The sequence below is a fragment of the Nipponia nippon genome, unplaced genomic scaffold (assembly GCF_047370975.1).
Source record: "Nipponia nippon isolate SJK-2023a ecotype South Korea unplaced genomic scaffold, ASM4737097v1 scaffold_2, whole genome shotgun sequence".
In the NCBI taxonomy this organism is placed as follows: Eukaryota; Metazoa; Chordata; class Aves; order Pelecaniformes; family Threskiornithidae; genus Nipponia; species Nipponia nippon.
Window position 1 is genome coordinate 88,791,200 of NW_028262336.1, and position 17,261 is coordinate 88,808,460.

At 34.2% G+C, this 17,261-nt stretch overlaps 1 protein-coding gene across 1 annotated transcript in view; it reads left to right on the forward strand.

Moving 5' to 3' along the window:
• Nucleotides 1–17,261, forward strand: part of KLHL1 (kelch like family member 1) — a 246,335-nt gene that overhangs the window by 191,452 nt on the left and 37,622 nt on the right. The window contains exon 7 of the mRNA XM_087757193.1: nt 9,570–9,794. Within this exon, the coding sequence (XP_087613319.1) occupies nt 9,570–9,794 (225 nt within the window). The remainder of the gene's footprint in view (nt 1–9,569; nt 9,795–17,261) is intronic.

Sequence of the window (17,261 nt, forward strand, 5' to 3'; positions counted from 1 at the left end):
ATTTGTTTTTGTTTACTTAAATCGAAAGTAATAAATTTACGACTATTCACAGTTCTAAGTGCACCACCACATTGTTATTAACACAATAAAATCACATCAACATTACAGTAAATTTAACAATAAACTCGTCATTGATCATTTTGGTTTCCTGCAGCTTCAACACAGTTTAGAATCTTTCTTTTCTCTTACATGTAGTGTAGAATTTATTTATTTCTGTTTCTTCTCCTTTCTGCTCATTTTTTTCCCTATACTTCTGACAGTTTTCTATGGCATCTGAGAAAATCATAACTTTCTGAACCTGTGGAACAGAGGCTTAATCTAACACCATGAGGTGTTCCAACAGAACTATCACTGTTATGTGTGCCTAAGTTATTTAGCTATACTAGGAAAAGACTCCTATGAGATCATACATATATATATGTATGTTACTGTGAAAAGCCTGCAGAGAAATAAAAAGTTATAAAGTTGGTTAGACAAGTATAGACCCTTTATGACCTGTAGACAAGTTAGACCATTTATGATCTTTCTGTTTCAGTAATGTTTCCAGTTTCCTGCTGGTCTCTCTGGTTCAGTAATGTTTCCAGTTTTCTGCTTTCTTTCTGATATCATACTAGTTTAATAAGGGACTTGCTTATTTCTTCTTTTTCCAGTCATGGAAATACTTTATCAGTTTGTAGAGAACAAGTATGATAGTTGATATGACAACCGAGAAAAGGAGATGATTTCTGCTAAAAACAAAAAAAGAAAACAACATATTTAAAGGTGAACGAGGGACTAAAATTACATCAACTTTCTACTGACAAGTAGAGAGATGGAACATCAATAAAAAATTGAAGTACATACAAAGGTTAAGTTTAACATGACTCATAATTTACTCTTAATTACTTACTGATTACTTTCTGTAGTGATAGACATCCATCATAATCACTTTGACCTGCATAATCCCATAATACTTATAATACTACTGACCACCTAAAGTCAGTGAGAGTACCTTATTGAGAATATATATGGAAAAATGTCCCTCCCAGTAAAATGATGCAATACCTGCCATATTTCATATTTATCTAAAGTTCTTACATTTTTTTTCCTCACATAAGTACACTTGCAATGTGTGGTTACTAGCCCACTACTCTTTTAAGTGGAAAACTAGTCTTTTATAAACATCTATTAGTTTATTATTATCCAGATTTTTTTAGGAAAACAAGTTATACTTTCATCCATGATGAAAAAGACTATGACTTGGCATTTTATTATATGTTTAGGGATGTATTTCTGACTAGTATACTTTCCTAAAGCTTTGTACAGTGAGCTTTTGTTGCAGTGTTCTGCTGCCATTTGACAGTCAATTGGATAGATGAGTCACTCATTTTCTGTCTATTCATCTTGTTTTGATAGCTCTAGTCACTTCAGTATCTCAGGGACTACACATCAACACCCACTATCAATTTTGGAAGAAAAAAAATCACAATTGGGAATTGTTCTTATGACATTCTCTTTTAGGAACTCATACTCCCTGTTATTATATTATTTAAATTATTTATCTCTAAAATAGAGACTTAAAGAGAGACAAATACTCTATTCTACTTTCCCTGTTTTATTTACAGATGAAAAATTTACATGCATATTTAAAAAATATGTATGTATCTCTATATAAAATGTATGTATTGTATATAAACATATATGTGTATATATATATAATATTAACCTGAACTCATGCTCGCATTGAAGTTCAAATTCTCACCTCCTACATGTCTACACCTGATAAGAAAATGTAGTGATGCTAACTGACGGATTGAAATGGTATATCTCTATTTTGATGTTGCATTTTCACCTCATCATCACTTTTCTCTCAGGCTCTACCCTGACAAATGTCTGGTGTCCTACTACAGTGGAGTACACCCTGCAATTCACAAAGCAGCTCTCATTTCTTTGAAATCTTTTCCTATGATGACAGCACTACTGCAGGGGCTTGCTGGGCACAGGAGGGCTGTCTTCACAGCAGCTGGTGGATGCTGTGGCCACAGTCCAATGGAGCTGGTATTAGAGGCTTAGCTGGACAGTATCATGGCTTTATTCTAGTCTGTAACCTAGAATTCTTTCCTTTAGAAAGAAAGAAAGGTTTGTGGGAAAGGTTGTGGATAAGGAAGAATCCTGGTGTTTATCCGATTCTTCTTATTCCAGTAGGAGACTGGACCATGAAGAGAGGTGAGAGAGATACATCAATATGGATATGACCAAAGAAACAGTCTGGTTAATCAGCATCAGGAAGAAGATTTGCAGGACAGAGTTCAGGCTTATGCAGGAAATGAATGCTGCTGTCTGGCAGTTGCCCAAAGTCAATGTTAACAAAGAGACCAACTAGTGTGAGAATAAGATGAAGATGAGAAATAACATGTTCTAAAGCCAAATGTGGCCTTCTGCAGCAATGAGGCAAAAACCTCTGTAACAGGACTTTCAAGAGAAGATTTAAAATGGAGTTCAGGATCAAAAAGAGTGCAAGAGTGCTGTGTATTGTGAAGTCAAAAAATGCTTGCTGACATTCCCTTTCACTCCCACTACAGTTCATCTGGGTTTTTGCTAGTCAAGCACTGCTTACTTATGAAGTTCCCAGTCCCTGTAATTTTTTTACTCATCAGCCTCATCCTCTTCTGCAAGCTTTGTTTCCAAAAAAATAATCCCACTCTCCAAAGTAAAATAAACTTTGGAGAGGTTTCTCCATTATAGGGAGCTTAGTCCTCCATGTTCTGAAGTCAAGGAACAGCCAATCACAAGAGAGGATATGGAATGAACAGAGTTTTGCAGAAATTTTAGCTAATCTTCATCCTTGATCTGGAGGCAAGGTATCATCAACTGGCAGTTTTGTCATGTAGGTCAAGTAATAGGCAACAATGAGGAAAACAGCAGCAAACAGAGACTGTTTCACCAAAATTTCTCACAACTCTGGAAATTTCTTAATCCTACTAAAACAGTCTTTTCATTACCCTTCAAACATAAAGCCCCTTGGAGTGCAAATATTGGCAAATTTCTTATAAATTAAGTACTCAAAATAATCTAGACCAATTTGAATCACTTGTAATGACGGGAACACTCCCATCAGTACACTAACCCAGTTGACTCTTAGGTATATATAGTCCAGTCCACTTTTAGATGTGTAGGGAGCATTGTTTTGCGAGATACTTCTCATTCAAACTTGGCTTCTGCTATCAAATGCCTGTTCTATTTCACAGTAGGCTACTCAAAGTAACAAGCGGGCTCACTCCATTTGGCATTTGTGTCAGAATAGAAGCAGACGGCAATGGGACATTGGCAGATCGTCTTTCATACAACAAAGACCATCTAGCTCCTCCCCTTCCTTCTCCTATTGCTTTTCTATTGCTACTTGGTTACTGGAGGTCTAATATTCAGGTTTAAGAGGAGCAGAGTCACAACTCCTGACTACCCAAAACACACGAGGATCTTTAGAGCCCAGAGGAGCAGGAAAGGAATTTGATCCACTTAGGCTCCTGGCAATGGCAGAGCTGCTACCTGAAGTTATAAAACATAATCAGTTGTTTAAATATATGCTAAAACAGAATTGCAAAATATTTACAAAAAACTTGATGTTTATGAATTATTTAGCTCCAGAAGCCTTATCATAATACAAGTGTTTGAGGTCATTACAGAATCAGCAGAAAAGACAGTGAGAGAAACTGAGAATGACATTGCTGCCCATCTGAATTAAGATACTTAAAAATCTGGAAAACAGACATATTTTCAAAACAGTCTTCACTCAGTGACAAGATTGTTCAGCAACATTAGCTCAAAGCTGTTGTCATCAAGATGAAGTGATACCCTTGTTGATAATGAGATTAATGACATGCCCATAAACAATGATGCAGAAGATGATACAATCAATAGGTTTCAGGAAATCAGCAATAAAGTACAGAATATACCTAAACAAAGAGCTATAGCTAGAAGAGATGATTTAAGCGTTTTGTTGAATCTGTGCATTTTTTTGAAGGAGGCTGTGCATTTTTTATTTCTCTGTATTAGCATCTTTAAATATTTAATATGAATAAAATTAATATAAAGACTCCAGTCTTTAACAGAAAGTCTTTAAAATAAGATTTTCATAGACAGATCATGCCCATTGTCCTGACTGTCCCATTGTCATTCACTTAGCAGATGAGATCTATAAGTTTTCAGAGTGATACTTTAAATCTTCTGCTTTTATTCTTTTTCAGAGCAAGTAAATTAGTTCTTAACATTTTTGTGATGTTAACATTTGGCAATGTAATAATAATTTCTTTCTGAAGTATATGCAAACCATAAAATATATGATGGATGAAAAATCAATATTCCAATATGTTATTGATTTTATATACCCAGAGGACCTGACGTTTACGTAGCTAAACTGATTTGTCTAGCAAAATCCTGTTGGACTTAATCAGGATTTTGCCTCTTCTCCTCTCCTAGGTGCAGAAAATCCTTTTACTTTCAAGATAAAATCAGTTGAACTAAATAAAAGAATCTATTGCATTGTCAGAAATAATCACCCAGTTTTCTTCCTAGGAAAGGTAGAAAGTTGCTCTCTTCTTTAATCTACACTGTCAGAGTACTTGTCCGTTTTTAGGGGAATGAAGAACAGTCTAAACATTACAAAAAGAAGTAGGCTTAAAATGCAAACAAGCTTAGCATAATTCTCATTGCCTTAATCTAGGGTAAGTTTAAGGAATCATGGTCTGTAGAGCTGTAAGAAGAATCTAAATTCATATATTCACATCCCCCATGTTGTAGGATTCAGTTTAGTATGATTGAAATGTGTTTGTTCTCAATAATTTCCAATTAAAGATATCCTAAAATCTCTGTTGATGATAACTTTCAGTGGTTCCACCACCTTTTTGTTGAAAGATTTTTCCAGTTTAAATATTACTTCTGCAGAGCCATTGCAGTCAAAACAGTTTAGAACAGAACAGCACTATGCAAGACAGGCTTTTTTCTTTAATTATGTTTTTTTTTCCCCCCCAAGACAAGTACCTAATCAGAAAGAATGATCTATGTGTTATTAAACCAAATGTAGTCCCATGACGTGAATTAGGAATGACTTAATGCTCATTAAAACTATTTTGTTTGTGTTTTTACAACCTATTAAATTTGAGAAAGCACATTCAAAACAGTACTAATGTCTGAAGTGTAGGGTAAATTTTCCTCTCTTCAAGTTAAAAAGAGGACTTCATGTAGTTCTGTTGAAAGTGAAAGCTGTCAAGGAATTGTTAAGTTTTTAGTTCATTACTATGTATATTTTTCACAGATAGTTGTTTATGTAAATAATAAATAACAAGAAATTCAAAGAAATATATGACATAGTGGAAGATGAAGAGGGTTGCAATGGTCTTTTATTTACACAGTATTTCATTTCACAATCTTAAATAAAATTGTATTATAGATGAGACTCTCTTACTGCGAGTTAATCATGCCGAGGAAAAGAAACTGATGGCCGCGATCTCCATCCCAGATCATGCAATCACAGAGTCACAGTATAATTCAGGTTAGAAGGGACCCCAGGAGGTTTCTAGTTCAACCTCCTTCTCAAAGCAGGATCAGCTATGAGATCAGACCATATGCATTTGGATCTCAAAAGCCTTCAAGGATGAAGACTGCCCAACCTCTATGGACAAACTGTTCAATTTGCTTGAGTGTCTTCATGGTGAGGACATGGCGCCATTTTTAAAGAAATATGTATTTATTTATTTGTATGTTTGTTTGTTTGTTTGTTTGTTTGTTTGTTTAGACAGGCCCATAGCTAGCTGTATACTAAGACTACTCCATGACAGGACTGATGTGTTAACAGAATAGGAGATGTTACTTCATTTTGTGGCTGGGGGTACAAGCAGAGGTCACAGCTGCTTCACTATTTACTGCAGGAACAGGGGAGAGACTGTAGATGTTTTCTACACAGCTATTTTCTGTTTAGAGTTTGTTGTGTACAGCTGCAGGTGGTGGATTGGTTGAGATGTTCTGGTAAGTTTTACTCACTTTAAAAGTTGCAGGCTGATCATCCATGCTGAGAGTCACTGAAGTCAAGGAATGAGATTTTTAACTTAGCTCAGTGTGTTTTGAAAAAAGTCTAGAGAATGCAAGACTGGTATGAAATGATGCAGCTGACCTGAATGCAGTGATGACATGTACTAAAAAAGGGTATAGTGACTAATGATTTCTGATAAAAAATTTTAGGCCTAGAGCTCTTCCTGTAGCAAGACTGTCATCAAATAGATTTAAAAAGACATCACTTCCACATTCTTAGCAATCTTAGCATTCTTGAAGTGTCTCTGGGCATTCCAGTGCTGGGAACTGAACTGACTTGGGGTTCATGAAGTAGAATTCAGCCAAAAAAGACTAAAAGTATGCTTTTATGCCCATTGACAAGATATCTATAATATTTTAGCTGATTCAATCATCTCTTCTTCATCCATGAGCTGATTTCATCCAAGGACTATGGTAAATTGAGACGTCTTCTGTTCTTGTTTGCATTGCAGTCTGGAATGTATTATATTCATGTTCCCAATACTAAAGACCATTTTATAGGACCAGTACCTATTCCACATTATTATTATTATTATTATTATTATTATTATTATTATTATTATTATTATTATTATTATTATTATTATTATCATCATCATCATCATCATCATCATCATCATCATCATCATCATCATCATCATCATCATCATCATCATTATCATTATTGTTATATTACCAAGACACCTTACTGGATAAACAGAAATCAGGCACTCCAGGAACTGCTGGATTAGATGCTCAATATGTAATTTAATAAAACATTGTGGCAAACTCAGACTTAACCAATATTAGAAAATATATAACTGAATGTAATTCAAAGACTGTATTTGTTATGTTAGTAAGATTTTCTGACATCAGTATGACAAAGCTTTTAAAACTGTACTCTTTACCATGGAAGTAGACAGCATTATAGAACTTGTATGCTACAGTTCTAGCTTTTAGAATCTATCATGAATAGATTCCACATATAAAAAATTTCCAAGATTATAACATAACTTTATTAATATGCATCATCATAATATGCCCTGCAGCACCACCAAACAACTGTATCAAATAATCTGTATTTTTGTTCTTTCTAACCTAAAGATTAACGCGTTTACACAGTTCTCAATTTTAAATTAGGGGCAAAAGATAAATAAATATGTCTCTCTCAATTTAATGCAAAAATTGTTTCATATATCTTATGGCTTCATAAAACTAGCAGGGGATTTAATACATCCAATTGAATTGTACATTATTGCTGCTCTGCTACACTTAGATACAAATTGAATTTAAATTATATCTTTTGTAGTCCAATTAACAAAAGTACTGCTTTCATGATGTTTGTTTCCACTTGGTTCATTGCTCTTCTGTTCCAAAGAATGGATGAATGGTAAAAGAATTATTTCCCATGGAATTCTAACTTTTTATTATAATCCAAATAGTTAGTAAAGCTTAATAATTATGTTGATTCTTTCTGTAGGGATATTTAAACTTTAGAAATTAAGCACTGTTACATGTATGTAAAAATAAAATGTTAGTTACATTTCAGATGAATTATCAAGTATCTGTCTTAAGGATTAGTTTAAACTCATCTGTCATTTAAATATTTGTGCTTTTGCTTTAAATTAACCTTTCCCACACTCATAATTAATGGAATGCATTACTCTTTCACTTTCTGAAATTTGGTTAAGTTAATTATGTTTCCTTTATCGCTCTGTGTAGTGGGTTGACCCTGGCTGGATGCCAGGTGCCCACCAAGCTGCTCTATCACTCCCCCTCCTCAGCAGGACAGGGTAGAGAAAAATATAATGAAAGGCTCATGGGTTGAGATGAGGACAGGGAGAGACCACTCACCAATTACCATCACAGGCAAAACAGACTCAAATCGGGAAAATTAATTTATTTTATTATTGATCAAATCAGCGTAGAATAATGAGAATTAAAAACTAAATCTTAAAGCGCCATCCCCCCACCCCTCCCTTCTTCCCAGACTCAGCTTCACTCCTAATTTTCTCTACCTCCCCTCAAGTGGTGCAGGGGGATGAGAAATGGGGATGGCAGTCAGTTCATCAGACGTTGTCTCTGCCGCTCCTTCCTCCTCACACTCTTCCCCTGCTCCAGCATGGGGTCCCTCCCATGAGAGACAGTCATCCACGAACTTCTCCAACATGAGTCCTTCCCACAGGCTACAGTTCTTCATGAACTGCTCCAGTATGGGTCCCCCACGGGGTCACAAGTCCTGCCAGAAAACCTTCTCCAGCGTGGGCTCCTCTCTCCATGGGTCCAGAGATCCTGCCAGGTGCCTGCTCAAGCATGGGCCTCCCACGGGGTCACAGCCTCCTTCAGGCATCTACCTGCTCTGGCGTGGGGTCCTCCATGGGTTGCAGGTGGCTATCTGCTCCACCATTAACCTCCATGGGCTGCAGGGGCACAGCCTGCCTCACCATGGTCTTCACCATGGGCTGCAGGGGAATCTCTGCTCCAGTGCCTGGAGCACCTTCTCCCCCTCCTTCTTCATTGACCTTGGTGCCTGCAGAGTTGTTCCTCTCATATATTTTCACTCCTCCCTTCTGGCTGCTGTTGCCCCTGGCACTTGTTTGGTTTTTTTTTCCCCTTCTTAAATATGTTATCACAGAGGCACTACCACCATCACTGATTGGCTCAGCCTTGGCCGGCGGCTCTGTCAGACATAGGGGAAGCTTCTAGCAGCTTCTGACAGAAGCCACCCCTGTAACCCCACTGCTACCAAAGCCTTGCTATACAAACACAATACACTGTTTTTGTTAATAAACTCTTCATTTTGTATTTCATCTTTGTATATTACATAAAAGTTACTACAGCAGAGGCTTCTTAATGACTTTCATGATTAACTGGTAAGTTATTTTATGCATAATGCTCTTTATAGCTTTTGAGTTAATCTGTAAAAGTAATCAAATTGCTAAGTTCAGAAGGAAATGGTTTTGACTGTATATGGAAACATTCTTTAAATATTTTGTTTGAGATTGTAAGTACAACATTCTGTACTTCCGGCAGAAACATGTCTGAAAAAAACTACACATGGGTACCTAAAATAAGAAAGAAAATATGAACCCAAATTAAAATACAAGTTCTAATCTTTGATGAAAATATCATGTAATTTCACAGGCTTTTTTATTCTTCATGGAAGATTGGAATCAAGTGTATCAAGATTAGTTATCTTAGATAATTATGTCACTGAACTGTAAAAAAAATATCATAAAGTTGGAGCATACCGTGATTCAGACTTGCAATACTTTGATTCTATAGGCACCAATTAATCTGGGGTTTTTTTCACTTTTTTGGGGGAGGGGAAAAAAGTAATATGTATATGTATATATACACACATAGAGATATATATTCCAGGGACTACTTTGTCTAAAGAAACAGAAAATATTTGTCAAGATGTTGGAATTAATCAAAAAAATATTAAAGTTTTGACACTTTTAGGAAAAAAAATGACAATTTTGTATGTATTTTGTATACATTATCCTATTGTTATGTCTCATCAGGTGCTACAACTATTGAAAAGTATGATCTCAGAACAAATATCTGGATCCAGGCTGGAGTGATGAATGGCAGGAGGCTTCAGTTTGGTGTTGCTGTCATCGATGACAAGCTATTTGTCATTGGAGGCCGGGATGGTTTAAAGACATTAAACACTGTTGAGTGTTACAATCCAAAGACCAAGGCTTGGACTGTGTTACCACCAATGTCAACACATAGGCATGGCTTAGGTAAGGAAAAAAAAAATGTTTTAAAGAGACACCACATTTTTCAGATATGTAATTTGTAATGGAAAACTCAGTACTTTTAAGCTATTGTAGCACTCTAAACAGTGGCAATAACTGCTTACATTGTTCTTCTTAGATCGCTAAGAATATATAGAAGGTTTTTTTATTTACCAGAGTGATACTGGGAAAAAGAAAAAAAAAAAAACCAAACAACAGAGGCAGAGGGACAGGGAAAGAAACCCTGAAAATTACACAAGTTACTGAGAAAATGCAGGTTTGTATGCACTAATTTTGAAGAAGGACATCTTTATTTACCAAACAATCAAGGTATTCTTTATTTTTAATCTAAGCATTATGTATTTTCATTTATCCAGTATGGTAAGAAATAAAGGCTATAAACACTGTATCAGTGATGGACTGGTGGACTTTACAAAGTATTTGTAGCAAAAGTTTCATCGTAACTGAGAGCATATTTTCCCATAGACTATTTCAGATTTGGGTTTTGTTTTGTTTTGTTTTTTAATAGTATTATCCATACCACTGTCAGCATTAATCAAGCCACATTGTATCCCTGTTCTCTACTCAAAGAAATATACATTTGGTGAGTTTTTTATTATTTTTTAAATTAAGCAAAAGATAGTTATATTGTTTCCTTGAAAAAAAAAGTAGTCTTTCTATTATGTACATCATATTATACAGTAGAAAAAAGATCTAATTTATTCATTTACATAAGTAATTTTGTGATGTTTCAAAAACATCCTTTTTTATTCTTAACTGTAGAGTGAAGGGATTTTCTCTCCTAAAGAAAGGAATTTAGAATCTATAGGACATACCCACCAGAATATAACTTGTGTAGGGTATAGAAAACTGAACTGTTCATTACCTGTTCTGCTAAAAGCAGTGTGATAGAATCATCATGTCATGAAAAACAGAAGTGGAAAAGACATGCCAGGTTATCATGTCCATTCCCCTGAATTACAATCAGCAGCAAGTCCTTCAATGTACTACTATATCAATATCTCACAAAATGAAGGTGCCTTTTTTTTTCCCCTGCCATTTGACACTTACAATATGCATTTGTAGAGTGGCTGGTGTAGTGTATTTTTGCTATTAAACATGTCTTACAATAAAAAGTAGTGATGGGAATCTATCATCATGACACTAATGGCTCTACGATTTGAAATTGTTTCCTAAGTTTAAATTTAATTCTGATGCTGCAGAAATACATGTAATGTCTTTCTTACCAGTGTTCCAGAATTTTACAGAATCTGTTATTAGTTTCAGTGCTGTTCCCAAGGGTGGTAAAAATGCAACAACTGCAGCTCTAACACAGGAAAGTATTAATAAAACATTAGGGAGTGCTTGATAGAGAAAAAACTTTTCCAAGTGACAAGAGAGATGGAGCCATGATCAAAAACCATTTGTGATCAGTTCAAAAAATATGTGTCATTTTGGATTAATAATTCTACAGGTGCTTTTGGTCAATAGATTTAAAAAATACCTTTATAGTTTCAGTAAAGCTGTTCAGGAATGTTGAGGTTATGACTGGAGAAAAACTGCTATATTTTCTACAGAAGAAAAAAGGGAACACACAAGGCATTTGACCACTAAGGGTTTTTTGGTTTTGTGTGGAATCACTTTTAAATTTTTGTATTGCAGAAATTGGGGCTTTTTGTAAACAACATGTGAAATGAGGAAAGAACTATAAACTGGGATTTTGTTGGTGATGATGAAAATGATTAAATGCAGTTTGGGGAGCAGTAGATATGTGCTCTTTTTCTTTATTTGGAATTGCATAAGAGTCATGATATATTATTTCCGGAGAAGCTTAGTTAATAGAATTTAATTGCTTTTTTTCATTTGAATATTTATTTTTTTCCAGGTATCCCATAAAGTTATTATTTTAGTAAATGCCCATTGTAATGAGAAATTAATCTGCAGTAAGAAATCTTTTTTTCATTTTTTTTCCTAATCATGTCTTATGTTATATCCATGTAGTGATAATGCTAGAGCTGTTTGAATTGGATTTTGTGTACAAGATTGGAAATAGGCACACATCCTTTAAACTGATGTCTTTTTGTTGACATCAGCAAAAAAATGTACCTCATTGTGACTAAAGTCACAACAGGCAATACAATTCACTTTATTCTGTCTTCATATAATCTTCAATAGAACTATGTGTGTAGAAGTTGATATATGTAGAAATAAGAAATGAGAAAACGAAAACTGACAGATCTTGTAGTGAAAGTGCATGGTGTAGGAAGTCATATGTTAGGCAGTTTCAGCACTGTCAATGGAAGATGAATGGAAGCTATAGTAGTGGTAGTGTCTGGATTATGTGGTGCTAAAGTACAAAAAAGAAAGTGTTGACTGTGGGATAAAAACCTATTATTTCAACTAACAATGAAACCAATATCCCTGTCAAGTAGGCCATAAAACAGCATGGAATACGAAAGAGTAATAAGCCAGAAAGGCAGCGGAAAGCACAAATGAAATATGGGGAAAGGAAAACCTGAGAAACAGAAAGACCAAATCAAGACCCATATAAAGAAGCAGAAAGAGACTGAAAGAGCAAAGAGGGAAAAAAATGTAAAACAGATTGTGAATTATAAGTTCAGCAAAGAAATGGGAAAAGTGGGTACAGAATTGCTTCATAAAAGGACTTAATAGGCTACGTAGAGGAGGAGGAGGAGGAGGAAGAGAGGAAATAGGGAATCAATGATAGACTAAATTTAAACTTTAGATATCAAATCCAGTGGAACCGTGGTTTAAAAAAAAAGTAAAGAAATAAAGGAACAAAACAAAAGAGTGATACTCAGCTTGTCTTTCCAAAGTAAACAATTTAAGTGCCTTAGTGAGAAAATTAGGCTTCCAGTATAGTTAAGGGAGAAGGGCAGTCTTTTCAGGTCGGTGTCCTAAATTGTCTTGTCCTTCCCATGAACTATGTAAAGAGTGTCTAAGCTCCTATTTTAGGCTAGATTTACACTGTCCGTTAAGCCTAGACTTGAGCTTTGGATTTTGGTTATACTGATCTCACTGTCTATAGTCAAACATGTATTTGCAAGATGATCAGCATGGGAAGGATAACAAGGCACGGTATTACCTAACAAATGCCTATGCAGCTTAGAGTGGAGGTAAGTTACATATTTTTCCTCCTCCCATCTTGGAAGAGACAATTTTGTCAGTTGAAATTGTCTGAGTGAAAATGCTATAAAGGCTATAAAAATATTCATTGCTGATGGGAAAGCCTTAGATTTATTTACATAGCATATAGGCCTAGCGTAGGTAGAATTCACTCTACCCAGAATGAATGGTCCCAGAGGACCTAAAGAGTTTTGGAGTCTCAGTTTACACAGTGGGTTATGGCTTCAACCCATTGTGCTGAACCAGCTAAATATGTCACATAAATGTATTCTTAAGGACCTAAGGGGTATGCTTGAAGTTAGACAGAGTGAATACTTGCCTATAATGTGATCATCATGAAACTGGCATGTACAGAAATTAATATCTAAAAGAGTAAGTTCAAGAATCAGAAGCTGAAAGAAAATACAGGAAGTTAGGGAGTTGTAGGATAAAATATCCCAGAATATTTTTGATGGTGATGGCAAAAATGTCAAATGGCATTATGTGTTTGTACAAACATCTGTTTTTATATTTCACTGTAAGAGGATGATCCACCCTGCATCTTAGACCCAGCTTGAATTTCCACTTCCATGCTTACTGCTCTAGAATCCAACACATGAGGCAGAGGAAAGGAGAAAAAAAGATTAACTGGGAAACAAACAGGGATAGCTCTGTAATTTTTAAGTAGTAATGAGAACTGCTAATAGAGGATATGATTGTGGAGAAAATGAAGCATCAGTCAAAAAGCTGGTAAGTTATACAATAAAGGGAATAGGTAAAAATCAGAGCTAACGAATCAAAAATAATATAGGACTTTGGCCAAAATCAAAGACATGATCACCCCTTTTTTGATGCATAAATAGTAATGGTACCTAAATGCATATATATGCATACCAATTCAAATATATATGATACATGTATATATGTATACATATATATATGTCCGTACATGTCATATACATCATGATATTCCTGTGTGTATGTATACACACACATATATGTATGTATACACACATATATCTGGTTAGTCTAAACTTATTGCAGTTTTTTTCTGTGGACATTGTGACTCAGCACTATCAGTGCTTTGGTCCATAATATAGAACTAGTAGCATTTTTCACCTTGTAAGTTATAAACTACCCTCAACTTCACCACAAAGTAAATTAAACCAGTTTACCTGCATTAGAAACATTCATTTATTTCCAGTCTGTGTGTGATCTTGTAGAAAAGCGGTGGGTCCTTTCCTTGCATTGTCAGCAGTTATGTATGCAATGTCCAAGCGTGAAGAAGCTTAACTGATAGCTGAATTCCAAATGCAGCTGCATAATTAAGTCATTACATTCCTGAAACTGATAATAATAGGGAGGTTTGAATGTTTATTGAATACTTCATTTCTCTTAGCAATTTTACTTTGCATAGAAGACCATTTTTAAAATAATACAAAAGCTTAAAGTCAATGCTTCTATTCATCTAAATTTTCTGCTCTGCACTTTAAGTACAAGACACCAAATAAAGTAATATTTCCTAAATTATGAAGTGCAATTAACTTTTAATGGATGCAAATTTGCATTAAATGCTAGTGACAAAAATGGTAATCCAAATCACTGACATCAGTCAAGGTGTAAATTTGCAATATAGGCATGGAACTATAGATTTACAGAACTATTGTTGTGATTCTTTAAAAGGACTATACTTATTAAAATTTACAGAGAATATAACTGCAGTTAAATGTCTTATGAGTTTTAAGAATAACAAATGGTACACAAAGTTTAATAAAGCTAATTGCTTACCAAGCAAGATGCTTTTGGTTAGTTGTTTTTTTTGAGGGAAAGGAAGGTTACTTTCCTTTGTCTCAACCACCATGTATTATCGAATAACAATAATTATATTCTGCTCATTCAAAGTCAAACTCTGAAACTTTCTTGAACTTTAAAAAAAATAATTTTCTATTCATTCTGAGAAAGTTCAAGAAATGCTAGGCCTAATTTTCATCATTTCACTCACATGATTATTTTTAGTGATTTCCTGTATCCCACAGAAATAACTGTAAGATTCATATGCAGACTTGCACATGACAGAGTTGTGTCATGAAATCACTGTCAATGAAATGATAGTGAAAAATCTTAAGATCTTTTGATTATTTATGCCATTTAAAATTCTTAAGATGACAACCTACTGTTAATAGAAAAAATCAATTAATTCGCAGTAGATAATTTTACTGAATCTTTCATTTTCATTAAGACAATGTTTATTATGTATTAATTTGAGTCCTTATTAACTGTTAAGAATATTCTAATTTTTTCAATCTTTATTTTAGTCACTGTCTGTAGCTGTCTGACATAAAGTGTATTAAATCAACATGTCATGGGAACATAGTGTAATAATTTCTTTCTTTATCAGAAACTGTTTAAAGAGCTCATTCACCAGGAGAAGTGCATGATCCTTATTGCCAATGTGTCATGACCCTTACTGATGAGTCAACAGAGGAAGATTCTGACTATTAATAAAGAAAATCAGGACTGAAGTGCAAATTGATGTAAATTTAACTTTATGTTTTCATTGATGCAAAATGTCACAAAAATTTATCTCATGCATAATGAATTAATCTTGGCTTTGATTTTATTCTTACTACATGGTAAATCTCCTAAGGAAAATGCATGTATAAATATAAAGAGATTAATCAATCTAAGCCTATATATTTTTTAAATCATTAAATGATATTTTTTAAAATATTTTAACTACTTTTAAAAGTATTTCATTGCTGTCTATTTCAATGATTTAAAATTGATGAGATGCTTTCCAAAGAATTTTTAGATTTTAAAAAAATAATTATTGTTTGTCAGATATTTTTAACCTGTGTGATAGCTTGAGGCATATTTATAAACTCTGTCTACAATTTTAGAGAACTAAAAATTTACGGTAGGATTCATCCCCCTAAGTAGGAATATGTACAATGGAATAGAACAACTGAGGTGGCATATTCCTGTTTCCATGAAAACAAAAAACCAACACGTGTTTAGGATTAAACAGTTTGTGGCTTGGGAGCAGTTTCTGCCTCTCAAGGTAAAACAAAGATTATTGAGAAGACTTTGCAAACTGAAAATCTGTTCCTGAATCTCCCTTTCTCTTTTTTTTTTTTTTTTTTTAATAAAAAAGCCTACACAAGTTTTATTGATATTGGAAGTTGATTGTAAATCTATTACCATGGTTTTTACTACTGAAAGGGGAAAAAAATTAAAAGCTAACTTTAATTTTTTATATTCTATTTAATATATATCACTGAATTAACATATAAAAAAACCTTTTACATTGGAAGGTATTTCTTGTGTAATTAGCAAAGAACATCTTGAGTGGGCTCCACAGTTCGTTCTTATAGTCATTTCAGTAATGGTCTTTCATGTTTACCATATAAAGTGTGATTATGCTGATACTGTCTAACTGAAAGATCTTTTTGCAATTTATAACATGTTCATGAACTCCTTTTTAGGTTAGAGTGCATCTGTTGCTGTTTGTTCACTACTTTTTGACTGAATATTAGATAATATTATTGCTAGCAACCACCCTTCACTCACTTCACAAAATGACAAGAATGCAACAAATAATAAAGAAGAGTGAATTGTTAAGAAAGTTTAACATAGAACTAGGATGTTTTCCAGGAATTACTTAATGTAATTCTTTAACTTCTATTTTATTTATTTTTTTAAAAAATCTCAAAGTCACTTCTGAAAATAAAAACTTTCAAAAAAAAAGGGATAAATAATCTAGAAGTTTTATACAACCTCAAACTGAAAAAGCAACGTGGGCGGTATTACTTTAACCAAATGTAGGTATCTGCATCTGAGTAAACTCCCTTTGTGGTAACAGAGAAAAATAAATGACTCAAAGATGGATGTCGTCTTAATCCAATATATGCTAGGGTAAAAGATCAAAAATTAAAGGACAAGCATAAACAAGGACCCACACGTCATATTCACACTTCAGATGCAGATAAGCACAACAGAGGACTGCTCACTTACAAAGTTGGCTACTATCATTCAGCAAAGTACTGAATTACATCAGTTATATTCCATTGAAGCTAAGTTAGAGGCTGAAAATAAAGCTATAAATCTTTTGGTTTAGAATTTTTGTGAAGCAGAATGTTAGTAACAATTTTTTAATGTACAAAGGAATTCCCAGAATCAAATCATCGTAAAAGTGATCACACTTGGACAGTCTTCCATTTAGATAGACAGAAGAGTCTAAATTCTTTCTTTATAAGGACATTTCAACCTAGAGCCTTAGAGATATGATTTGGGTACCACAGCTTAAATTACTTTTTATCAGCAGTACTTGGAAATAGACAGGTCTTT